This window comes from Varanus komodoensis, unplaced genomic scaffold (assembly GCF_004798865.1).
Source record: "Varanus komodoensis strain SLA01 unplaced genomic scaffold, ASM479886v1 scaffold23, whole genome shotgun sequence".
Classification (NCBI taxonomy): domain Eukaryota; kingdom Metazoa; phylum Chordata; class Lepidosauria; order Squamata; family Varanidae; genus Varanus; species Varanus komodoensis.
Genome location: NW_025335627.1, coordinates 17,745,709 through 17,772,702, shown reverse-complemented (window position 1 = coordinate 17,772,702; position 26,994 = coordinate 17,745,709). Strand labels below are relative to the sequence as shown.

The window sequence follows — 26,994 nt, the reverse complement described above, 5'->3', positions numbered from 1 at the left end:
TTCTGCTATACTTTCTGGAGGTCCTTTCCCTACAAGTGGTAATCTCCACTCTTTGACCTGCTTTTCCTGTACGTGTAAATTCATTCTGTTGGAAGCAGCTTTTGGGTAAAAGGTCATTTATTGTCTCTGTGAACCAACAGCTTAAACAGGAAATACGAATGAAGAGGACATGCCATACAAGGCACTGGAAACTGGCATGAGTATTCTGAAGTTAACTGTTCCAGCCTCCCTAGAATCTCCCTTTTCACCATGCTGATTTGGTGCAAGGAACAGCTATTGCACACTCTCCATGGCTAGGGGTGAGCTGTTGTGAGCAATTTTCTCTCCTTGAATAGCAACTGACCTCTCCTTTGCCTTTTTTACTTCTGCTTTTCAGAAAGTCAGAGGACTCCAATTCACCTGGTCCCAACTACAAGAGTTCCCTTGAATCCTAGTTCATTCAGGTCCAAACACACCCCAACACACACCAGGCCTTCCATGAACGACAACATCTGTTTAGACACTAAGTGGAAGTTTTAGTTAATTTCACAATGCCTCAAATCCTGTGCATGGATATCTATTGTATTCATTTGGTTTCTGATTTGTACATGCAATACATCCAGGATGATTATATATGATCTAATCTATTTTCTATTTCAATTCTTATAGTTCCTCATGATTTCTACCAGCTAACTGAGTGGAGAAGAATTGGAGGAGAATGATGTAAGCTGCTCTGAGTTCTTAAACAAAGAAAAGAAAAGGTGGTACATAAATCTAAAACATAATAACAAGCCCTAAAAAAACCCACTAGTAGTCAGAAACCCCTAATCCATGCTCCTATCTGTGATCTAGGCCAGGCCTTTCCAGTGCAGGCTTCTTTAGATTTTAATTATCCAGCTTCTGAATTCTGCAATTCCTACAGTTAGGAAAAATTTCCTCATCACCAAATTACTTACATTCCCACACCCTTAACCTTAATAAGTAAATTTTCTGATTGCAGACTTTTGTTGAGATCCTGAACAGATGCTGAAAACAAGCTAACTGTGAAGACAAGACAAATAATAAGGAAAGAAGAAACACAGAAAATCCTGAAGGCAAATGTTTACCTGAGCATGTTCTTGGAAATCATTGTATCCTCCGAGAAGAAGGCCCTTTCCTCCCCGGTCTAACAATTCCCTCCAAATAATTGGAGAGTGCGTATGTTTCCATCCATTTTTCTCACAGATCTCCTGCAACCATGTCTAAAAGCAAAAACCCCCAAATGAAGCATGACATGTAATGTTAATGTATAGTGAATCCTGAAAGAGCTGTCAAGGTAATGTTCAAGGCAGTGCTTCAGTTTCCCAAGATGATACATCTAAACTCTTTCGCTTCATATTTAACTAAGGTCTCAGTACAGTGGTACCTTGGCTCACGAACTTAAACCATTCTAGGACGCTGGTCGTGACCCGAATTGGTCATGATCCAAGTTAAATTTCTCCATAAGGGTCAATGTAAATAAGGTTAATCTGTTCTGTAACCATTTTTTGAATCAAAAAAATGTGAAGTAAAGTAACAAAGAACAACAAAGATCATGGCCATCTCCCCCCGCCCCCAGCACGACCGAGATCGCGCCCGTCATCTCTGCACATGCCTGTCATCCCGGTGCGCTGGTGGGGGGAGAGATGGGTGCAATCGCGGGTGCACTGGGGGAGAGAGAGATGGGTGTGAACAGGGCGCGCTGGGGGAGGGAGAGACGGGGGAGGGAGAGACGGGTGCGAACAGGGCACGCTGGGGGAGGGAGAGACAGGCGCCATCTCGGCCATCTCCCCCCACCCCCCAGCATGATTGCAGCCATCTCCCCACTCGGCGCCTGTGATCATGCACGTCTTCCCTGCCAGCAAACTTCAATCAAGATCACACTTGCACCAGTTGTACAGTATAAGTTGATCTTCAAAATGTTGCAAAACGCATAGAAACATAGGAAGGTGCTTTATACTGAGTGAGACCATTCAGTATTGTCAACACTGAATGGCAAAAATTAGCTCTCTGGGATTTCAGAGAGCAATTTTTGGAGCCCTACCTGGAGATGCTGGGGATTGAACTCAAGACCTTCTGCTTGCAAAGCATGTGGTCTACCAGTGAGTCATACTCACACAAGGAAGAACCTGATTTACAAAGAGCTTGCCCTTGAGAAAGGGAGATCAGTATTTGGGCCAATTATATATTTAGCCCCTGCTCACAAGGAGGAGAGACTAAGCATTCCTTTCATCCTGGTAGAGCCTAACTCCTCCCTTCTCCCTGGAATGATCTGTTTCTGCACCAGCATCTAAAGAATCATGCCAGCTACAAAGAAGAGGGAAGGTACTCTGTGGTTAGAGTCCAGAGCCAACTAGAAAATGTATTTCCAAGGTTGGAACTGAGATCTTGATCTGTCATGTCGTCATTCAGATAGTGGTAGTTAGGATGCTTTAGGAAAAGGTTTTCAGTTCAGTGGCAATTGTAATACACTCCTATATCTAAGTAAGCACAGTAGAAATGGAAACTGCAATAAGGAAGATTCTTGTGGCTGAATATGTGAGGGAATCAGTGTGGCCCAGTAACTACTAGCACAATGTTTGTCTTTTAGCAGAAAAACAAAGGCTGAACTTATTCCTGTGACAGATTTATAAATATCTTAGATTCTGACACTTCTCACTAGAGGGTGAAGTGAGTGTCGGGAGGAGTTCTTTAGCCATCAGGCCTTTCAGTGGCACATCAGTAGAAGCACACTTGATAAATATACAGATGTACCCAGTAGTGAACAATATTTGACACTTTTTTTTTTTTTTTTTGCTCAGCAGCTCCTAGATCTCCCAACCCTGCGAAGGCTGAGTTAGAATTCTTTCAAAAGAAAGCAAGGCAAAGCAGGGAAAAGGAAGGCAAAGTTATCCCTGCAAGGGTCAATATAGGTGCTATGCTCATATTAGCTGTATGCCTGTGCTTCTCCACTTATATGCATAACGATCCAGTTTGTGTACTAGAGAAATAAAAAGTCATTGCTGATTCCCCCACACCTCATTTCTTGTGCTTCCACATACCTGATATTTGACCTAAAACAATTATATAAGCAATCAAGTCCAGTGGTCAGGATCCAAAGGACCATGCACTCAGTATAGAGGTTTTCATCAAAAGTCTCTTCGGCCACCTGAAAAGATGCTTCTGAAGGTTATTCCTTTGGGAATCCCTGAAGTACTAAACCAGATTGAAATCTTTTACCTCCCAGTTATCAGGATGTTGAGTAATCTTGTGTATCCTGAAGTTAGGCAATTTTTTCTCCAGGTAGTCAGCTAGGAGTTCTGCTTTAGCATAGTAGGGGCAGTCTGCCCTACCTGAAAATTAAATGGTTAATGAAAAATATATACACATTCATGAGTGTGATAGCAAAGGATTCTAGCTAACATTTTAAAAATGCTTAGTGCAAAAAAGGGTGATAATCAGGACAGAGCAACAATGCAGCATCTATGCTCCACCATGGGATGTGTTGTTGAACTACATCATGCAATTTCCTACAATAAGATGTAGTGATAACCATTGATATACATTGCATTAAAAGGCAAATTTTTGAAGGATGTTCTTTTAAGAAGCTTTTATTATGCCATTGCCTTGGCTTTGATAGGTGAAAGGATGATTTGAAACAAGAGTGTAGAGAGATTTGAAAAGGTAACAAAGAAAATTACTTAGCCCAAAGGAGGGGAGGGGCTAAAATCAGATAGCACAAGGTATGGGAAAACAGGCACGTAGGCAGGAGGGCCAAAATACTTCCTGATTGTTTACTGACAAGCTGGGCAGAACAAAATGAGCCTACTGTAGTCCACTGGGGGCAGGGCTGGATTGGGAAGAAGGGCCGGTGTTGGAGTAGTGCAGAGTAGGTGAGCAGAAAGATTGTAAACTCCTGGTACCCCAGCCAGTGGGGGGAAAGGAGGAGGGAAGAAGCGACCGGGAGCAGGGTTCAAAAGGGGGAGGCAAGCATGTGCTCAGGTGAATAGGAAAATGGGAAGGGAAACCATTCCTTTCTGTTCCCTTCATTGCAATAAAGTTTTAAAAAGAACTCTCTGCATGCCTGGAATATTTTTCTCTTCCGACGGAAAGGAAAGAGTGATCATAACAGCTTCACAGAATTTTGTAAGGGTCCAGAAAATATCCCCTATTGTCATTTCCTTGCATTTCTCATGGCTTCTGCCAGCCTTTTCTTACCAGATAAAGTCCATTAGGGAAGGAAAGGTAGACGAGCTGCACAATGCTTTCTAATTGGTAGAATTAGCAGTCCTCTGTTTGAATGTCTGCACAGTCTAATCCAGCAAGGCTCTTGTTATGTGCTGTAAACTCAAAAGATGGTAGGTGTCCAATAACATGGACTGAGATATGTTTGTGCAGCAAACAGAAGTTAGTGGTTTTATTGTAGCAAATGCCACTGTTGCCCTATGCAAGTCATTAGTACAGGAGGATCTTATACTGTCATTAACAGTATTCAATGCATGGAGAGGGAGAAAAAAACAGGATGAGTCAGAATCACAGGGGTCTGCTCCAGCTTTGCTGCCTTCACTAGTAGATAAGAGGTGAAGAAAGGCCATTCTACCAGCCCTACTCATATCTATTTTTTCCTTTTCCCACCCCATCACCTTGCCTTGTGTGTTGTGTCTTTTCAGACTGCAAGGGCTAAAGAGTGGCATTCAAATACTTTAAATTAAACGAAATAACAATTTGATTTTATTGCTATGATCAGAGCTGCTGAAACAACCCTCCCTTCCCCAAATGAATCAGGAATTTCATCTCCCTTTCAAATTCAAGATATTTAGCAAGGGGAGTTGTTGTTAGTCATGAAGTCGTGTCCGACCCATTGCAACCCCATGGACAACATTCCTCCAGGCCTTCCTTTCCTCCACCATCCCCCAGAGTCCACTCAAGTTCACACCAACTTCTTCAGTGACTCCATCTAGCCAGCTCATTCTCTGCCTTCCCCTTCTTCTTTTGCCATCTATTGTTCCCAGCATTAGGCTCTTCTCCAGGGAGTCCTTCCTTCTCATTAGGTGGTCAAAGGGTTTGAGTTTCATCTTCACTATCTGGCCTTGTGGTCCAGGAAACTCGCAGGAGACTCCTCCAGCACCACAATTCAAAGGCCTCAATCCTTTGCCACTCAGCCTTCCCTATGGTCCAGCTTTCACAGCCATACATTGCAACTAGGAAAACCATAGCCTTGACTATAAACACTTTTGTTGGCAGGGTGATGTCTCTGCTTTTTAGAATGCTGTCTACATTTGCCATAGCTTTCCTCCCCAGGAGCAAGCGTCTTTTAATTTCTTGGCTGCAGTCCCCATCTGCAGTGACCTTGGAGCCCAGGAAAATAAAATCTGTCACTACCTCCATTTCTTCCACATCTATTTGCCAGGAAGTGAGAGGACTGGATACCATGATCTTAGTTTACTTAATGTTGAGTTTCAAGCCAACTTTTGAGCTCTCCTCCTTCACCCGCATCAAGAGGCTCTTTAGTTCCTCTTCACTTTCTGCCATGAGAGTGGTATCATCTGCATATCTGAGGTTGTTGATATTTCTCCCAGCAATCTTAATTCCAACTGGTGATTCATCTAGCCCCACCTTTCTCATGATGTGCTCTGCATATAAGTTAAATAGGCAGGGTGATAGCATACAGCCTTGCCAAACTCCTTTCTCAATTTTGAACCAATCTGTGGTTCCATGTCCGGTTCTCACTCTTGCTTCTTGACCTGCATATAGGTTTCTCAAGAGATAAATAAGATGGACTGCTACTCCCATCTCTTTAAGAACTTGCCACAATTTGTTGTGATCCACACAAAGGCTTTAGCATAGTCAATGAAGCAGAAGTAGATGTTTTTCTGGGACTCCCAAGCTTTCTCCATGATCCAGCATATGTTGGCAGTTTGATCTCTAGTTGCTTTGCCCCTTCGAAACCCTGCCTGTACTTCTGGTAGTTCTCAGTCCACATACTGCTGGAGCCTAGTTTGTAGGATTTTGAGCATAACTTTGCTAGCATGTGAAATGAGTGCAATGGTGCGGTAGTCTGAACATTCTTTGGCATTGCCCTTCTTTGGGATCGGAATGTAAACTGACCTTTTCCAATCCTGTGGCCACTCTTGAGTTTTCCAAATTCGCTGGTATATTGAGTGTAGCACTTTTACTGCATTGTCTTTTAAGATTTTGAATAGTTCAGCTGGAATACTGTCATCTCCACTAGCTTTGTTGTTGTTCAGACTTCCTAAGGCCCATTTGACATCACATTCCAGGATGTCTGGCTTCAGGTCAGTGACCACCCCATCGTGGTTATCAGGGATGTTAAGCTCTCTCTTGTATAGTTCCTCTGTGCAATCTTGCCATCTCTTCTTAATCTCTTCTGCCTCTGTTAGGTCCCTGCCGTTTTGGTCCTTTATCATGCCCATCTTTGCATGAAATGTTCCCTTCATAGCTCCAATTTTCTTGAAGAGATCTCTGGTCCTCCCTATTCTATTGTTTTCTTCTATTTCTTTGCACTGTTCATTTAAGAAGGCCTTCTTATCTCTTCTAGCTATTCTCTGGAATTCTGCATTCACTTGGGTGTATCTTTCCTTTTCTCCTTTGCCTTTCACTTCCCTTCTTTCCTCAGCTATTTGTAAAGCTTCCTTAGACAGCCACTTTGCTTTCTTGCATTTCTTTTTCTTTGGGATGGTTTTAGTTGTTACCTCTTGCACAATGTTGCAAACCTCCGTCCATAGTTCTCCAGGCACTCTATCAGATCTAATTCCTTAAATCTATTTGTCACCTCTACTGTATATTCATCAGAGATATGATTTAACTCATACCTGAGTGGCCTAATGCTTTTTCCTACTTTCTTCAATTGAAGCCTAAATTTGGCAAGAAGAAACTCTTGATCTGAGCCACAGTCAGCTCCTGGTCTAGTTTTTACTGACTGTATAGAGCTTCTCCATCTTTGGCTGCAGAACACATAGTCAATCTGATTTCTGTGTTGACCATCTGGTGATGTCCATGTGTAGAGTCATCTCTTGGGTTGTTGGAAAAGAGTGTTTGCTATGACCATCATATTCTCTTGACAAAATTCTACCAGCCTGTGCCCTGCTTCATTTTGTACTCCAAGGCCAAACTTGCCTGTTATTCCAGTGATCTTTTGGCTTCCTACTTTAGCATTCCAATCCCCCATGTTGATAAGGACATAATTTTTTGGTGTTACTTCTAGAAGTTGTTGTAGGCCTTCATAGAACCGGTCAACTTCAGCCTCTTCAATACCAGTGGTTGGGGCATAGACTTGGACTACTGTGATGTTGAATGGTTTGCCTTGGATTTGAACTGAGATCATTCTGTCATTTTGGAGATTGTATCCCAGTACTGCTTTTCCTACTCTTTTACTGACTATGAAGGCTACTCCATTTCTTCTAAGGGATTCTTGCCTACAGTAGTATACCTGATGGTCATCTGAATTAAATTCACCCATTCCTGTCCATTTTAGTTCACTTATTCCTTAGATGTCGATGTTCAGTCTTGTCATCTCTTGTTTGACCACATCCAGCTTGCCTTGATTCATGGATCTTACATTCCAGGTTCTTATGGAGTATAGACCTTTACAGCATCGGACTCTCCTTTCACCACTATATACATCTGCAACTGAGTGTCCTTTCGGCTTTGATCCAGTTGCTTCATTCTTTCTGGCGCTACTAGTACTAGCTCTCTGCTCTTCCCCAGTAGCATATTGGACACCTTCCGACCTGATGGGCTCATCTTCCGGGGTCATATCTTTTTGCCTTTTGGTACTGTCCATGGGGTTTTCATGGCAAAGATTCTAGAGTGGGCTGCCATTTCCTTCTCCAGTGGATCACGTTTTGTCAGAGCTCTCTGCTATGACCTGTCCGTCTTGGGTGGCCCTGCACGGCATAGCTCATAGTTTCATTGAGCTACGCAAGCCCCTTCGCTACGACAAAGCAGTGATCCATGAAGGAGAGCAAGGGGAGGGAGCTCTACATATACTCCAGAGCACTGTGGACCAGCCCCACGAAGCTCGACAAACTGAGATTTGGAGGGTGCGTGAAGAGTTCCTGAACGGCACCTGCGCCTCACCTGCCAGCACGAACTTGGCCATCAAATCTGCCCGGCCGCGCCCACGTCCTCTCTCGCGAAAGAGCTGCTCAGGGACGGTTGCTATGCAACCCAGCGCACGCTGCGTAAACAAGAAGCGAGGTATTTTGCCCCTTGCAGGCACCCATACTATGACTGAAGTGTTTCCGTCGCATGGGTCACGTGCCAGTCTCGTAATGGCGGCCCCTGAGGCTTGGCTGCACGAGGAGAGTGGCCGGTAGGTGACCTGGGCGCATGGAGCGAGGGGCGCGCATTTGCGGGGACCCTGCATGGTTCCCATGGAGGTGTAAGGGCTTCTCGTCCCTTCGTCACCTTCTTCCGAGAACTGTTCTGTGGGATCGCTGTTCAAGTCGCCTTTTTGTGCGATTCACGTACTAGAAGTCGTACTGCGGTCTTTCCCAACCTGACACCCTATCGAGCATATGTGGTAGTCGGGAATGATGGAAATTATATTCAAAAATTTTGGAGGGCACTAGCTTGGGGAAGGCTGACTTACTCGATCTAACCAAAGAGCCAACATCCTGTTTATAACAGTGATCAGCTACAGTTTCTGGGACTCTTAGAACCCCCGCTCCACCGGACTCCCTCCAGAAGTAGAGCCACATGGCTTCAGCATGGAGATTTCACCGCAACTGGTAAATGACCTCCAGGCAGAGAGTTCCTAATGCTAGTAACTAGAAGGCACTGCACATTCCACACCCTCACATCTTTTTCTCCTTAATTCTTTTTATGTAGTGAGAGAATGGAAGGAGGTGGTATGAGTAAAAGATGATGTCAATATATGCCATAAGCCTCCGTAAACGAGGCTGGACAATGGAGAAATAAAAGCCTCATTAGCCAGCTCCCACAATCCTTGCCAGATCTATTATCTGTAGATTTGTCTAATCCCCATTAAACAGGCTAAGCTGTTGACTGTCACTTCATTTTGCTGCAGCAAATTGTATAAGTCAGTTATGAGCTGTGTGAAGGATTTCCATTTTTATCATTATGATTCTACTGCCAAATCAATTTCATTAGCTGACCCCAAAGTTTATGAAAGAGAACATGTCACACGTTTCCTGTTGTTGTGAACCTTTAAGTTGGATATTTTAATGTACAACACTGTCAAAAGATGGAGAAAGAGAAAACTGAAAGAAGGGTTAGCCTGAGTTCATATTATGCAGCAATAATTAACTTAATATTATTAAAAATATCAATTTACTGAGGAGTTACGTAGCACAACAAGAAACACCTACTTCACCACCACATGCCATTTTATACAGAATTGACTAAAACATGACTGAGGCTTCCTGACAACATTCCCAGGGTGTTGAAATTAGTTCATCTGCATCTAGTCGTGTATGCGTGTATATCTAACACAGTTCTAAAGCTGCAGCTGGTGCAGAATGCAGCAGTTCTGGCCTCCCTGCATTGGCTGCCTGTATGCTTCCAGTCTCAATGCAAGGTGCTGATCTACATGACTTGGAGCCCACAGTACCTGTTGAAGCACCTCTCCCAACCCCCAGCTACTTGGACTCTATGCTTAGCCTTTGCAGTCTTCTTCTGGGTTCCAACCCCTCAAGAGGCTTGGAGGGTGACAACTGGGGGAGGGCCTTTTCAGTGGTGACCCCTCAACTTTAGAACAACCTCCCTGCTGCGGCCTATTTTAAGCCAAATTTGCTGTCTTTTTGGTGCCAGGTTAAGACAGTCATCTTTTCAGAGGCCTTTAAAGATCTTCCTCGTCATTCAGGGGCCCAATACAATTAGCCAGGTCATTTTTCTCTTGATTGTCTTTTAAAGTTTAAAGTTCTATATGTTTTAAATTAATTTGTAATTCTTAATGTTTTTATCTATTGTATTTTATTGTTTTTATACTTTGTTGTAAACCACCCAGAGGGTATCAGCTATGGATGGTATAGAAATGTAATTAATTTGTGAGGTCTGGGCCCAAGTAAGCTCAGTCTTCCTGCCAGTTTTCTGTTCTCCCTTGATCATGTCAATACTTATAGTTAGGACATTGCTCTGTGTTGGGAAATAGATTCAACCTGTTAATATTTGATTTCACTATAAAGTGTGTTTCTTAGACTGATCTGTTCCAGTTACTCAGTGTCAAACATATGCTTGTATATTTACATATAAAGTTACAAGTGTATGCATAATGTTAATGGAATTGCCATTTCAAATAATTTAACAGGTAACCTATGTGACCCTGTTCTGGTCTGCTTATTTTATGTTCCAAGAGCTTTTTGGAAGCTGTTTTTTCATGAATGCCTCGGTGTAAAGTGCTAACCGCAAAATGAATAGGAAACTGGATTTTTTAATAAGGACAGTGAGAAAGTTACAAGCCTGCCATTATGCATGGGGATCTTCTTCTAGAACTGCAGTGCCTGTGCTTGCATTTGGAATCAGTAGACCTGTAAATGCTGTGAAAAGTATTTACCCCTGCCAATTCCTGTGGTATGTTTCTTCTCCTGGGCATCAATCATTTGTTCGGTTTTTTTCTGAAGATATCCTCCCTTGTAATGTAGAGGAAGCCAATGCAGATAAACAGAAGGCTACTAAAGAACTATTAGAAGAACATGCGCAGGGCCCTGAACCAGTGCTTATTAAACCCACCCAACTTCCATCTGATTTCTCTGTCTCCCCAAATGAAGACCAAAGTGCTGTTAAAGAAGAAGTTGAAATGAGCCCAGACCAACTGTTTTTTAATGACCTCAGAAAGTGTCTATCTCCCTGTGACGTACTTGACCTCATTAAGAAACATCCATTCTCTCTGAAACATAGCAGTAATTGCATTGTCAGTATGTGGATACTTACAAAAAAACTCTCAGAAGACCAGAGATTTTATGAGAGAAAGCTGATGTTTCAACATCCTCAGTTTAGTCTACTCTGTCAGCGCTTGATGAACGAAGCCAAATACATGTGGCCTGATGATGTGGCACAGAGCATGCTTGCTGTGGTGAGACTAGGAGTTCCACAGAATACCCTTTTGGTCCAGACCTTGCTTAGGGTTTGCCAGGTAAGATGAAATCTTCTCAGTTGTAGTTAAAAGAATGTAGTACGTAGAACCTCAGAATTGCAAGTGGTTCCATATATATGGGCATGGCAGGAGAACCCTAATTAAGTTAAAATAATGATTGAGTACTATTTGGCATTTAATCATCAATAATGAGTATTTGTATAGTGCTTTCATTATTCAAATACTTTATATACATAGTCTTGTTATCCATGTAAAATAGGTTAGTTTTATTATCCCCATATTGCAGGTGGTACTCTACAGCAGAGAATGAATAGCTTGCATAAGATCACTTAAGATGCAATTTGTTAAGGCTTTTGATTGTGTGGAATGGCCCACAATAAATATGTTGATAGAGATGTTAGGATTTGGTTCATTATTTCAAGGTATAATAAATCAACTATATTCAGAAAATGTTGCAGTGGTGATAGTTAATGATAGTTTAACAGAACAAATACCCTTAGGCCGAGGTACTAGACAAGGATGCCCTCTTTCTCTGATATTGTTTGCTTTAGTTATAGAATTATTAGCAAATAGTATAAGAAATGATGATACTATAAAAGGTATTGGATTTAAGAACAAAATTAAGATTAGTTTATTTGCTGATGAGATATTACTAACAATTAAGAACCCACCCAAAGTTATGGATTAGATTAAAATTAATTTAGCAGAATTTGGAGAGATAACGGGTCTACAAGTTAATTGGGATAAATCCAAAATGATGATGTTTAACTAATAAGAGAAAGAGGGAGTTAAGATTAAATTTCAAGTTAATATTTGTAAAATAGTTAAATATTTAGATATAAACATTTCAAAAAATATCCAGTGTTTAAAAAAGAATAATTTCTATATACTGAAATTCAAAATAAAAGATAAAACGCATCAATACAGAAAAATAGGATTATCATGGTTTGGTAGAATTGCAGAATATAACTTGTTCCTCTTCTAATCTTATCTCACACTCTTTGTAAGCATGTTCCATTGAGTCTCATAACTGAGTGCCTCCAGCATGGGGCCCACAGGTACTACATGTCTTTTTATGTATGTACATGGATTTGTATGAATACATGTGAAATATATGCAGCTTTCTAGCAACTATACGGAATCTTAAATGGGCCTCAATTCCACTAAGGTTTGTTACATGCCAGCTGTTCAGATACTGAAAGTGTTAAAAAATCCATAATTCACTACATTGTAAGAGGTGGGTATTTATCCTTCCAGTTTTGTAATAGCTATCTCTCAAGTTCATTTGTTTTGGCCATTTATTAATCTCCATGAGTTAAATAATTTAAAAGACCATGTACATCAGGGAATATTAGAGTGTTCCAGTACAAAATTTATCTCTGTAATAACATCCCCTCAGCAAGATGTAGCTGTGGAACATTGCCAAACATATTTATTTTAAAAGGCTTAGCTGTATCGCATTGTCACCAAATTGAACAGTCCCCTGCTGAAGAAACGTGGCATCTGATAGACAAAAATCAAAATTTGTGATGCAGCCTAAAATCCATTGGCATCACAAGTAGACGCCAAATTGGTGATCCACTGGCCTGGCAGTTTGTGTGGTGCCCACAGCAGTTTCTCAGATTTCCAAATGTGCTCATGGGTTCAAAAATTTAGGGACCCCTTAGCTATCAGTTTATAACTGCCTTGTACCATTCTAGCATAAGCTTTCTAGAATCACTTGTATCTGTTACAGCCTTTGGCATACTGCAGGTGCTTCATTCATTTATTAATGGTATTGGCTGGGCCAGCTTTCCTTAAAAAAAAAGCCATGTTTGGGTGTTCAAATCTTGTAAGACAAGAGACAGGAAAAAGATAACAAGAGAAAAGAGGGTTTAATGTTTTTGGATTGGATGTAGAGTTAAATAATACTTAGGGTAGACCCATTGGAATGAAAGGGACTTACATTCCTATTGATTTCATGACTAGAGGTCCACTGATGTCAATGATTATGCCTATTTTCTCCCCTCTGTCTCCTTCATTCTTGACATTCTTTGATCTTTTTAGGTACTCATTTATATGAGCTACAAAATGACACATTTTGGTTTAAAGGGAGCAAAGTAGAATAGGGAGCTCAAGGTTCCCAGCCTTGTTTTCCAATTTGGACAAAGTATAAGCCAAAAAGTTCAACATGGCTGAGCAGCAGAGACATGCAGCCGTGCCACCCGTAGTAGTGCTCTTCTCCCAAGGTATAAACCACAGGCATTTCCACAGAGTGGCCTTAACGCAGATTTCTATCTCACCTCCCTCCCTCTCTGATTTAAAGCTGAAAGACAGAGAAAGCCGCATGTGCAATCTTTATAGTGCATAGCCTAATGGCTGTACTATTGGAAACACGCTCATGAGGTTCTTGTTTTTTTCTCTAGTTTTCATGTTCATGAGCCATTGTATATTTCAGGCTAGATGAAAGAAGGAGAGAGCCATGGATACAGTTGTCATAGTCATTTACGAAATGTGGAATAGTGATGTGACATTGCATGTTGTGGATCTCCCCACAGAGTCAGGAATTGGCTTAGCCACTTAGTTGGCAATTTTTACTCTCCACAGGTAATGGAGCGTATGGCAGGCCACAGCCCTAGTGTACAGTGTATTGCTAAGTATCTTGTTAAGCAGGAGTGGGCAGAAGGTCCAGGTGATCTGGACTTTCCGCTTCCAGTATTCCTTGTCACTGGCTATGCTGGCTTGGGGTTTCTGGAGGCTATTTGGTATTTCATGGCAAGATTGGAATATTTGTGTGTTTCACTGTTGAAAAATGGCTAAGAAGTCTCCTAAACTCTTGGATTTTCTTGTGCTTTGGATAGGAACGTCTCAATGAATTCAATGACCGAAGTCTCTCAGTTGTTGCAAGCACTTTGCAAGTAATGGAAAAATGCAAGAATGTGGAAGCCCTTCAAGCTGGACTACTGTAAGAAAAGGACCTTGATTCTTTATAGGTTTTGTATAGTATTGCCTCATAAGATTGGAATATTTGTGTAAACCAGTACAGATTTGGAATGGAATACGGCAGCACTGTCAGATGTAAATTGAGTGGGGGTGGGGGTGTTTATTATAGTGTTGGTTTGTGAATAAAAGCAAAAACTATTTCAGAAATAAGTATCACTTGCATAATTTTGAGCAGAGCTAAGTTCAGTGCTGTGTGAACTTGTCTTGGGCTCAAGTATTGGTTGCTTCCTTCTTTTCTGATCTACTCTCAGCTATGAAGAGAGAATTAGAACATTTGCTGCCATTTTTACCTGAAAACACGGTAAAGTCTACCTTGAACTCATAACTTCTGATTTGGGAGCCCTTCCTACAGTGCATAGTTCATGCCACAGATTAGGAATTAAGCATTTTTGCTCTCCACACAGCAGCACATGCAGGAGAAAACGTAACCCTGCCTCCAGCTCCATTTCAGTAACTCGGGTGCTACTGAATTTTTAAGCCCTATTTGTGAACACCAGGACCATTGAAGCTTCTCTATGTATTATTACAGTTTATGCCTTGAAGTAGGGAGGAAGGTGGTCCAGGGCAAAACCAAGGTGCTTTTAATTCAGTTCCAGAGTTCAAATAGCAATTCCCCTGTTGGCAGCTTTGGACACAAAATCATAGATTGGGTAAAGGAGGAGGTATGCTTCAGTCATAGGTTTGATTTCAGCAGTACGGAAAGCCTGTGCAGGCATGGGTCTAACTCAGCAGAGCCTACATGTAGTGGGGGACTGAGTCAGTGCTCCAATATCCCCCGCCTCCTTATGCCTGTGTGTTGCCTGTCACATTTGAATGAGATAAATGACCCTCAGCATCAAGTTGATGGCAGGAACTGCAATAACTCCATAGACAGTTGCTGCTGTCACCGACAGCAAAATGGCCCCTCTCCAGTATGTGGCTATTACATCTGCAGCAGGCTTGTAAAATGAGTGATTGTTTATTTCAGTTAGCCTAATGTTTTCGAAAGAGTGTGTTTCCTTTTAGCTAGAGAGTATACATCACCTAAAAGTTCTTATGCCATTGTTTAATACAAAATCCCGAACAGCAATTGAGGTTATGCCCAATTTGTGCTCTTTTTCCATGCTAATTGAATCCCCTTTCTTGTTAGGTTACTTGTGGAGCAACGATTGCCAAAAATCTCAGATATTTTTATTTTGCAAACCATTTTGAAGTCTGTTGGGAAAGACGCATCACTGTCCCTTAAGACAAAACTGGAGGTAAAATATGGGAATTTTTCATTCTCCACTGTACCTAATTATTGGAATTGGTATATAAGTCATCCCCTGACTGAAAGCTTATCCTACAATAAGGTCCCCAATGTAGAGATGTGACCATGGGCTGAAAAAGGATGCCCATTTAGCAATTTGAGAGACTGGTCAGGACAAAATAGCCACCATGGAGAAGTTGCTGGTCACAAAAGACAGGTAACCTGCCATACTGACTGAGTTCAAAGCAGAGGTGGGGTCTGACCTCAACCATCTAAAGAACTCCTTGGAACCTACAGTTTTTAACCTCAACAGAAAGCTGGTTTAGAAAAGATAAACTTCTTTCTCTTTCCATCTCCTGCCCATTATCTCTGTCCCTGCCGTCTCTTTCTCTCACACACTAGCTCACCTCACTTTGTTTTGAAATTTTCCTAGTTGCTGGTAGGAATGTTTGTTAATTTAAAAAAGTGGTTACAGCTGTTACTTCATGCTGTCTGTTTCCATGTAGAAATATAAGGGAAATTGAGAACAAATATTCAGCTATAGACACCTGTTTTAATCCTGATGAAAACTGGACTAGTTGAGTATTGTCTCAGATTCTTATTAGTTATTTGATTGTATCTGCTCATATAAGGCTTAGCGATTAAAAAAAAACTCTCTTGCCTCTTCCTGTGACAGCAGGCAAGTATCTCATCAACCTTCAATTTCAGTTGAATTTAATTCTGTTTAATTTTAGAAGAAGCTTTTGAATCAGATGGATCGATTTACTCATACGAATACTCATTTCATGTTCAATGTGCTAGCGGAAATAAATTTTCGTTCTTCTTCAATCCTGAATGCCTGTAGTGACAGATTTATAGGTAAGTTGTAGTGCATGTGTCCAGTTATATACGCTTTCCACATCATTTCAGTATGATTTTAACAGATATGCAGGCAATGCAGTGTACATCATACAGTACTACCAAAACAACTAGCAATAGTACATCCAGTTTATAAATTTTAGAGATTTAATTTTTTAAAATTAAATTTAAAAACCTATAAAATTTTAAAATCTGAGATTAAAAAAGTTAAATCTGATGAATTTATAAACTAGATGCACCATCAGTGAGAGTTGTGCTTGTTTCCAAAACAACAGCTTTGTATCCAATTGTTTTTTATATTTGAAAAAGGATAATGAATGGGCATGATACAGTAGAGACCAGAGTGATTAACTAAGAAACAGAAAAAATTATGAGTCAGGATTCTAAGAATGGCTTGGCATCTTCTGTTAGCCAGAGAGGAGTTTACATCAGTATTTTTAATGGTCCCAACTATTACGTTGCAAACAGTTTTTGTAACTAAAGTTTAAAACCCAGATTACAAAATGGGCTTGCAAAGCGAAACAACCCATTGTGGGTTGTTACCCATAATGGGTTGTCATGCCATGTGAACCCAGACTGATTACCACAGGGTGGCTGGTTTGAGGGCATTAAGCTACCTTGACCACCTGTAGGTTGTTCTAGGAGTTATTGTACCTGCAGTGGGTCCTCAGGTTATCTTTAGGTGGACCACTGAACCTATAGTACATATTGGGGAGTACAACTCACCTGGCAACTCACCTGGCAAAAACTCTTGCCAAGCCTGCCTCAGCACCTGGCTGCACCACAAGTTCTCAAGCCACATGTGGAGGTGACTGGCACTGACTGGATGTCTTGCTGTGTGATAGTTCAGTGCAGCTTTTGGTCCTGTTAACCTTCTTTTTTTGGACATCACAAAAGCTGGCTGGACAGTCAGATAATCCTTGGTATGCCTTTGGTACAGAACAACAGGGCAGAAGGGGCAAACATCCCTTAGTGAATCCAGTTGTCTGCTGGGTACACCATAGGTTGTTTGGGCACAACCTATGGCTTATTGGTGTTTTGTCATAATGTGTGAATGCGCCCTTTCGTAATACAGCATAAAAGCTGTTCAAAGAAAAAAATCTGCTGGAGTAGGACTGTTGCCATGTGTTACAATAAACAGCTCTTTGGTTTTGCCAGTTGAATTTATCCTGGAGTTTTGCTGTCCATTAATGTGGCAATTTTTTTTACAAAATAAACACACAGATGTCTTTACTTGCATAACATCTCAGGCAGCTTGTCAACATATTTACCACATTTATTTTTCTTCTCGTCCTTTTTATGTGTATTAGAGCATATCCATGGGACTTCATTTTCTCAACTACTGGAAGTTTTGAGATCTTGCAGAAAACTTGTCTACCGCAATGTTAAACTTTATGCTGCAATTGCCAATTATGTAGCAGCCTTCTTTATGTGGGACACAAAGCAGGTAAAGTTTGGGATAACAATTTTCATGCAGTTGAGCTGGATTTATGGTGAGAAATGTGGGACTAGCTTTAGCCTCTAGTTACAGTCTAAAACTGCCTTTTGTAAACCCTAAATTCTGAGTGCTTGTTGCTATTGGAGCTCCTTATTGCTATCTCACATAACTGCAACTTGGAGGTTAAGTTACAAGCTACAGTCCAGTCTGTCTGCTGTAGTCCTGCGATATCTGTTATCTTTGGTAGGCCCATGTAGCAAAAAGGACTCTGCTAAACTGTAGCACATCCTTTGGATTTATTGATTCTGCAGTGCAGTTCTTTTCCAGATACTCTATTTTTGAACTACTACCACAGATTTGTGTAACACTTGTAAAAGAGAACTTTGAATGAGCACATTTCTTTATTATAGTACACTTGCCATTAACCAGTCCCCCGGAAGGAGTAATTCCTGGGCAGACTCAACAGCTGTTCCCTGCCTTTTCTCTAGAAAAGCAGTGTAACAACAGGCTGTAAGAATTTTGGGAGCCATATTACAGCATTCGAGTGAGCAGAGAGGGAGCTTCTTTTACTCTCACAATCAGCCTCCCACCACCTGTTGCCCACCAGATGTGTTGGGCTGTATCTCCCATCATCTCTAGCCAGCATGGCTGTTATCTGATGGTCAGGAATGATGGGAAATGTAGTCCAACACATCTGGAGAGCAGCAAGTTGGGGAAGGTTCGTATAAAAAGGTCAAACCATGTTCCTTAAGGCTCTAAGGAAGCTCAGAAATGGCAGGATCAGTTTTTCTTATGAAATTTTAGTAGTATGATGATTAAGATGGGGGAAAGGTTATATTCGTATTGCTTTACCACATCAGAAAATTCAGAAATGGCAAGTCAGGAATTTAAACCTCCCTGTAGGGGTGTCCTTTAAGAAGCTTATTTTTGAAATTCATTTACAACAAGAATAAAGTTACTTGCTCAAGCCATTTTTCAAATTATCCTGTAAAGTCACAATCAGGTAGACTGGTTCTCACTGTCTAGCTGTTGTTTTTCTGTGCGGGGCAGTGCTATGTCTTGAAAGGATAGAAACACTTGCGCCTTGTAAGTCAGCCTTAATAGAGCCTAAGGGCAGCTCAAAATTATAAAATAAATTTAAAGTACAATGGCATGAAACAATGAGAATGCATTAATATTGGTATGGTCATTAAACCATATTTAAACAGTAGAACAAAAATCATGGCAGACCAAATGCTTGGTGAAATGAGCCTGTCTTCACAATGCATCTAAACACCATGAGAGTGGGGCCATCAGGGTCTCCTGAACTGCCTCATGTGCTTGTCACAGTAAAAAGGATCCTATCCCATATCTCTTCTCTGGTTCTGCAGAGGAAGTGAAGAATGTAGTGTAGACAGGCTCATGTGGGTGAAGTATCCTGGTCCTGGATTGTTTAGGATGTTGATCACCACCTAGATTTGGGCCTGGAAACCAATTGGAAGCCACTTCACCAAGGTAATAGATTCCCAGTATTGAGCCCTGGGCACCAGGCTTGGTGCCACATTGTATGCCAACTTTTTTTCGGTCACTAATTTTAAGGACAGCTGCATTGTAATACTAATTTAACTGGTGTTTACTAGCCAGACCACTGTAGTCTAGTATTTAGAATTAGAGTCCACAGTACTTTTCAGAGTACAAGATCTACAATTTATGAGCTTTATAGCAGAAGAAAGGGTGTGCAAAGAACACAGTGGTAAATGGGGAAAGTTTGCATTTATTTCATACATATAGGCTCTTTTAAAAACATTTGTCTTGACAGAATAAATGTGTAGATTCCCTTTTTGATTTCAGATACTCCAGTTTATTTCGGCCTTTGAGAATCTTGGCTTTCAACCAATTGATCTGATGGATAAGTTTGCTGAGAAAGTGATATCTCATCCTGGATCCTTGTCTATGAAGGAGATTATCTCTGTTCTGCGGTTCTACTCTTTTCTCAATCACATCCCCAAAGGTCAACATCAGGAGTAGGTTCTGGCTTTGAGAACTTATTGTTCTGTTGCATGGAAGTTTCAGTAAAATATAGTCATCTAGAAGTAGTATTTAAATTGCCACTAAGTTAACCTATGGAATTCTGCCACGGTGGTGGCCTAGCCATGGGCTCTCAAATTTTTTCATCACAAACAACCTGAAATTGCTGGAAGTCTCAACACAACCCTTCAGTGCTAGCATCATATTCAAAATCAGAACTGTATTATGAAAATCACAGGTCTGAGGCAGGCCACTGAAGAGATACTCTAACTTTAATTTTGCTAAGAGGAAAAAAAATAGAAATACCAAAATCATCTTGTGAAAACCATGAATTCTAGGCTGGGACTTGGTTGGGCTGTTTGATAATCTGGCCTTGACCAAATTGGATTCTGTCTCTCTGGAAAAAAATAATAAAGTTCAGAGGCAAGTAATCAGCTGCTGCAAATGTCTACCTTGTATTCTCCCTATTTGGTTTTAAGTTTTGTATTACCAACACTTAAGATGTTTTTAAAATGTTTCAATGGTATATGTTGTTTTTTAAAGATGCTGTTGTGAACTGCCTGGAGAGCTTTGGCTGTGGGGCTGCACAGAAAATGAATGGATCGGTTGGGGAACATGGGGCTGTCCTGATGTTCATGTACTGCAGTTCCTGCCAACTGTAGCCAAGACAGTCAGTGGAGTAGGAGGATGGGAGCTGCAAAGAAAGCAGCAAACTGGAGGGCTACTCATTCCCCACCTCTGTGTGTGTGTGTGTGTGTGTGTGTGTGTGAGAGAGAGAGAGAGAGAGAGACAGAGACAGACAGACAGAGACAGACAGACAGACAGACAGAGAGGCTTGTGCCATAGTGGTGGTTTCCAAAGGGATGCTATGTTAGTCTATTGCAAAACAAGAAAGCACTCGAAGGACTTCACAAATTTATCCTGGTATGAGTTTTCACGAATGCTGCACCTTCATATCTGTTGAAGTCAGCCGGGTCCATGAAAGCATATGCAAGAATAAATTAGTTTTTAAGATGCTGTTGGAGTCCTTTTTGGCCTTGTAACTGTAGCGGTAACAAAGGGTCTCTGGTTTGGTAAATTATTTGTGAGTGACAATGTTTCTCTGCCCACACTCTCCTAGGTTCCTTGAGGTTCTGAATGATGTCTTGACCAACCACCTCCCCAGTATCTCTAATGTGAATTTACTGAGGGCTATATATTCATTTTGCATTTTGGGATACCTTCCCCAGCCTGCAGTTAATCAGCTACTGCAACAGGAAATTATCAACGATCTGTTAACATCAGGTCAGAAGCTCATTTTGATACATAATCTTATTTAAATCAAAGTCAGGGCCTTATGGTTCCCCTTGCATTCTTTGCGTATGCAAGGTTAATACTGTGTAAGACTTTCATTCGAAAACAGTGCATGAAAAGCCCACTGTCTCTTTCACAGTATTACAAGGTATTGCGGTATTGCTTTTGAAGCAAATTGCTGTGCAATGTGCGTGTTGCAGGAGTAGTCTAGAAAACCTGTGCATTTTAGCATTTGTTCAATAGTCATGCTGCTCTTTCTTTTCTTTTTCTCAGGTGAGCAGAATATTGAGCAAAATAAAATGATGCTGCACACGGTGAATGTCTGCCTGCAGCTTGATGGCCATTCTTTGATTGCACCAACAACATTACCAGTAGATAAGCCACCCTCAGGCTCTGCATTAATTCATCCTGATGTTGAGGAGGTGCTGCTTACACTTTTGGGAGACAGAAGTCTGTTTCAGTCAAACGTCCAGGAGACTCATGGCTACAACATAGGTATGGGATGTCACATCATTGCTACCTGCTGCCTTGAATAATGGATGGATTTAGAAGGTGTGAAATAGATGGAGTGGGAAGAGAGGAGCTAGGAGCACTGAGGAGGCACAGCTTGCATGGAAGTTAAGCAGTTGCAGCTTTGTCAGGCTGAAGTAGTGCCATTGCTGTGAAAAAACGAGCTTTTTTGCGAAGTGCTCTCTAATTGAGCCACTCTGCAGGTGAAGAGCCTGTTAAAATCCAGGTAGAGCCTTCCTGAAGGTTGAGTTAATTCAATTTGTGGTCTTTCCATTTGATTTGATAAGTTATTATAGATACAGTCTTATTTTGTATGTATCAGTTCTAGTCATTCCTCTCATTAGTACAGTGTGTCGTGAGCAATTATATGTGAACTGGACCTATAAAGGTCTTAGTGTGAAAACAGGAATATTTTCTCTGTAGGTATCATTCCAGAAGGAGCCTAAAATCATAGGGCCCTTGATAGTTGCAATAGAATCAGCTGAGGATGTTCTATGTAGTCATTGCAGTATTTTCTGATGGCAGTTCTAATTCAGTGTGCAAAGCAACAAGGAAAAAATTGGAATAATTGCTTTAAATCAGGTTTCCCATTGATGGTTTCCCATTTATTTCCTAAGCAGTGGCACAAGTCAGCAACTTAACCATATTGATCTACAACTATGTGGTTGTACTGTTTCACCTTTACAACCAGGCCCTGCATGTATTTGTCATACTGCATTTACTTTGTATGCATTTCTTTTTTGAGCAAGGAGGGGAGTGTAAGTCTGTCCTGTGTAAAGGCTGTCTAATGACCAGTGCCCAGGACACTTGATGTGCTCAAGGATGGGACCGGCCCATAAGCACCTGTAACCCTGGCAATGTAGCCTTCCCATCGATGTTGCTTCTTTCTGATTCATTCTGCATGGGCTTAGCTGTGCCCTCACAGAGAAAAAAGTCACAAACAAAAATAAACCCCCCAAAACTGAGACCCTGAAATGAGATCTGTCATTTAAATCAGCTATTTATTTGTACAGCAAAACCTCCTTTTACTCAACATGCTTTATAGTTCACATTATTTAGTAGTAAATTATTTTTCAAGAGAAATTTACCATTTTGGTGTAACTGTCCTTGGAAACCTGTTGTTCTTACACATTCTCTTTCTTACATTCCTGAATAAAACACTATCTTGTAACACTATTTTGCCTCTCTTTTTTCAGATTTTGAAATTTTAATGGATGTAAATAGGGGAATAGTAATTTCAAATGCTGAAGCAGAGTTGTTACCGGATGATTCTAAAATTCAAAGGTACCTTTACCTAGTATAGGTTTTCTTTTGCTGTTTGGGCTTTCTGCCAGCCACAGCTGTTTAGCTTTCTCAACTGGCAAAGACACTAATAACTAACCTATTTGCTGAGTGAGCCATGTATTTCAGTGAAGTAGTCCATTAGATTCTGCTGAAATGAAGAATGTCTGTGAGAGATCTGCAGAGCACTCCTTGCCTTAGTTTGGGTTACTTGTGTTGCAGAGGTATCAACACAATCTTAAAAGCTACACATTTCCCCAGTTGCTTGGGGCAGATGAGAATTTCATACAGCCATACAGGCCAGGGAGGCTCATACACTGGAAGACATATAAAGTCATCTGTATGCTGGAAAGGAATTAACCCAAGTACACATGGATTAGATTGGCTGTAGCAAGCTTTTTATAGGTAGTCTTATTTGTACCATTGATTTAAATTGTAAGAAGAAAAAGACTGTGCAGATGCTGAGTTCATCCGAATACATAGGGGAGAAACTTTGCACACTATGGTCAGTTCAGCAATACCATTCACTGTTTAATACTAGGAACAGAAAGCCCTATTTAGGACTATTGGTGCAATTTATAAATCCCAAAAATAAATGAAATAATATAAACTTAGGATGTTTCATTGTTCTTGTTTGATCCTGTGGCCATGAAGCTACATATCGTAGGCATATTAGTCATAATGACGGATGAATATTTCACTCTGTGGCTTCTCTCTATGATTTTACAAGGTCACTTCAATGTGTATATGTGATTCTTTCTTTCTCTTTCCAAGCATAATTCAAACTACTGGTCCTTACCTTTTTAAGCCTGGTACAGCTTTGGACTCTGGACCAGGAGGCACGTTTCGCGTATATACCTCCTAGGATATTACAACTACAACAAGAACACTTCTGTGGGTGTTCCTGCCCTCCAAATTTAGGTGGCTGGGGACTGCTAAGGGCCTTTCCCTTCACAGAAATTCTCCACTTATGTATTTTTCTCCCTGGGGACTTGCTTGCTGTCTTCTGTTCTGAAGTTTTGAAGCCAGGTGAAGCTGTTCTCATCTGAGGCCTTCTCAAACAGTGGATGAATCTCACTGTAACTGTGTTGCTGGGGTGGCTTTTCCTTTAAAATGGCTGTCTTAATTCTCCTTGCTCTATTTCAGGGGTCCTCAAACTTTTTCGATAGGGGGCCAGTTGAAGGGCTGCAGCTACATGTGCGAGCCCGTGAGGTGGGGGTGCCTGGGAGCGTGGGCTGGTGAGGTGCCGTTGGGTGCACAGGAGGTGGCATCACGCATGCGCGGCAGTGGCTTTCTCGCTCGGAGACCATCTCTGATCTAGAGAGCCACCACCTCCCCGTGCTGTGAGGCAGCGGCATGGGCACACTTATGGGAGGCAGATGGCGGTGGCGATCGAGCAAGCCACCACCTCCCCCCCCCCCACCCGTGTATAGGAGGTATGCAGTGGTGGCTTGCTCATTTGGTCGGAGACCATATCTGATCGAGCGAGCCACCACCTCCCCCCGCCCCCGCAAGTGTATCGGAGGTACGCAGCGGGGGCTTGCTCATTCGGTCGGCGACCATATCTGATCGAGCGAGCCATCACCACCTCTCGCACGTGTATGGGAGGTACGCAGTGGTGGTTTGCTCATTCGGTCGGAGACCATATCTGATCGAGCGAGCCACCACCTCCCCCCCGCCCCCCGCACGTGTATGGGAGGTACGCAGCGGGGGCTTGTTCATTCGGTCGGACACCATATCTGATCGAGCGAGCCACCACCTCCCCCCACCCCCGCGCGTGTATGGGAGGTACGCAGCGGGGCTTGCTCATTCGGTTGGAGACCATATCTGATCGAGCGAGCCACCACCTCCCCCCACCCCCGCGCGTGTATGGGAGGTACGCAGCGGGGCTTGCTCATTCGGTCGGAGACCATATCTGATCGAGCGAGCCACCACCTCCCCCCACCCCCGCGCGTGTATGGGAGGTACGCAGCGGGGCTTGCTCATTCGGTCAGAGACCATATCTGATCGAGCGAGCCACCCCCCCCCCCCGCACGTGTATGGGAGGTACGCAGCGGGGGCTTGCTCATTCGGTCGGAGACCATATCTGATCAAGCGAGCCACCACCTCCCCACCCGCACAGGCGGTAAACGGCGGCGCAGGCCGGATGGATGGCCATGGCGGGCCAGATCCGTCCCGCGGGTCATAGTTTGAGGACCCGTGCTCTATTTCCTTAATTGCTTTTCTATTGCTAGCTATCCTGATGGAATTTATATGTAAGGCTGTGATGTAGTTATTAAGTAGTTAAGATATATGGTCAAGGCCAGGGTAGGCAACCTTTTTTGGCTTTGTTGGCCCAATTGGCAATGTGATTAACTGCCTTTTATACCACCACAAAATGGCTCTGTATTATGGAATAAGGTGTCAATGGAACTTTCTTGCTAGGGTGGATGCTTTTGTAAACAATTTTTTAAAAAACCCAGAACTGCTTGCTGAAGGCGGCTTTTTACTGTCCCCTGCCTCCACCTGACCTGCTGTTATGGAAATGGGGACCCCCTAAAATCCTGTTTGAAAGATTTCAACCATCTCTTGCTACTCTGCAGTAGTGAAAGACTTTTTATGGCAAGCAAGCAAACATCCCAAGCATTATTTAAATATCATTTTAGCATAACACATATATAGATGGGAAGGAGACCAAAAGGGGAAAGGAAAGTAGCCATGTACAAACACAGGTATTTTACAGAAGCTGAACTGTTTTTGTAAAGAATTGTGTGTCACTTTGCAAAAAACCAAACCTTGTTGTAGCATATCTTTGACACATGCACTTAGTTTCATTTCTATTGCTGTTGGTTGTAGGGTAGCTGTGCTGTGTGCTCGTCCCTCTGCCCTCTGTGTTGAGTCAAAACATCCCCGTGGCAAGCTGGCAATGAAGATGAGACACCTGCGTCTTCTGGGCTATCGTGTGATCCTGGTAAGAGAAGCCAGAAGGGTATTGTTACACCACAGAATCCTGTGATAGACAAATGATGCACAGGAAATCTGGACTTTGCATATTATGTAGGAAATGGGAAGGCAGGCATACACTTAAAATGCCTTAATGGTGGTGTTAATGATGTTATTAATGTTAGAGCTAATAATAATAATCTAGTAAAATGTACCACTGTGGATATGAGAGCTCACTTATTTTATATCTCTTCATTCCTATATTCATGGGCTTCACATAGCTTCTGGCAGCTAACAATGTGGCTCAAATATAGTAATCTTAATTTTTTCAGAGCAGTAGTCACACCACCGTGTTACAGGAAGAGCAGGTATGTTATCTCCCCTTACAGACCAACACACCTGTAGTGGGCGGGATGGGAGCAGTGCTGCATGGCCACCTTTGCCCATTTTGGCAGGGGATGGGTGTAGATTCCAGAGTCTGCTACAGTCCCTGCAACCTTCTAAGTTGCCCAGCCCTGTATTTTGGCACAGGCTTTTGTGGGTCAGAGTGCATTTCATCAAATGCATGAAGTATTACCCTAAGGTGGAAGGTAATAGTGCATAATGGTATAGAATGAATATGCGCATGCAGTGTGGTTGGAGGATAGGGCAGTGGAAAAATGCAGGCTCATAACTGAGTTAAAGCTTAAAGTGTATAAAATAATTACAGTGACCATTCAGAGATGTCGTATTGTTAACACAGCCTCCTTAGACTCAAAACTGACAGTTTCTACTTTCTTTTCTATTGAGGTTCATTACCAGGAATTCCAAAAGCTGAACAAAGATGAGGCAATTGATTTCTTCAAGGGAGAAATATTTTCAGCAGATGCATCTTCAGATTTCAAATAGAACACCCCAAATTGCTATTTGTGTAGGCAGCAAGCCTATACCCTCTGTCCTGGGAGCAAGACCCACTGAACTTACTTTAGAGTAGACATGAATCGGTTGGCTCTGCTAATCAATTACTTTGCATCATGTTTGTGTTTTATGAAAATGACTCTGAAAAAGATCCTTTAATTGTCTTTCTTCTTTGGTGGACTTAAAATTCTGCCTCTCAGCTCACATGTGCCTTAGAACTGAGGAAGAATGCACAGTGGCCAGCTGCTTAGCAGATCACATCATGTATGTATTTGAAATAAAAGAAATCCGTCAATTGTCTCTGTTTCCAGGAAGAACTCGAGTCTATTGTCTTTGTTTGAGTAGCAAAAGCATGTGAGGAGTCATTCACCTGGCCCATGGAGAGGCACTAATATGCCTGCAGACACCTTCCACCAAGGCACCTTAAACTACTCAATGCTCCTTTAAAAATACTTTTATATTTTCTTATTGGTAACTGGGATTAGATTGAAATGTACTGGAGCCTCACACCACTGACTTTTTAAT

At 41.9% G+C, this 26,994-nt stretch overlaps 2 protein-coding genes across 4 annotated transcripts in view; one reads left to right on the top strand and one right to left on the bottom strand.

The window, feature by feature from the left end:
• Positions 1–8,098, bottom strand: part of MDH1B (malate dehydrogenase 1B) — a 42,776-nt gene extending 34,678 nt beyond the window's left edge. The window contains exons 1-3 of the mRNA XM_044432157.1: positions 8,077–8,098; positions 3,217–3,329; positions 1,086–1,220 (exon numbers count right to left, since the gene is read on the bottom strand). Of these exons, the coding sequence (XP_044288092.1) occupies positions 1,086–1,220; positions 3,217–3,329; positions 8,077–8,098 (270 nt within the window). The remainder of the gene's footprint in view (positions 1–1,085; positions 1,221–3,216; positions 3,330–8,076) is intronic.
• A 138-nt stretch (positions 8,099–8,236) lies between these two features.
• FASTKD2 (FAST kinase domains 2) lies at positions 8,237–26,783 on the top strand. Of its 3 annotated transcripts, none has more exons than XM_044431946.1 (13): positions 8,237–8,311; positions 10,268–11,092; positions 13,894–13,997; positions 15,165–15,273; positions 15,998–16,121; positions 17,432–17,568; positions 19,390–19,562; positions 20,687–20,850; positions 21,133–21,354; positions 22,566–22,653; positions 25,486–25,600; positions 25,905–25,940; positions 26,362–26,783. In XM_044431946.1, exons 2-13 carry the CDS (start codon positions 10,370–10,372, stop codon positions 26,458–26,460), a joined length of 2,094 nt encoding a protein of 697 aa, XP_044287881.1. In that variant the 5' UTR covers positions 8,237–8,311; positions 10,268–10,369; the 3' UTR covers positions 26,461–26,783. The 3 variants fall into 3 exon arrangements, with proteins under 3 accessions (XP_044287881.1, XP_044287880.1, XP_044287882.1); XM_044431945.1 differs by lacking the exon at positions 8,237–8,311 and adding an exon at positions 8,328–8,729; XM_044431947.1 differs by lacking the exons at positions 8,237–8,311; positions 25,905–25,940 and adding an exon at positions 8,329–8,729.
• Positions 26,784–26,994: the final 211 nt, after the last annotated feature.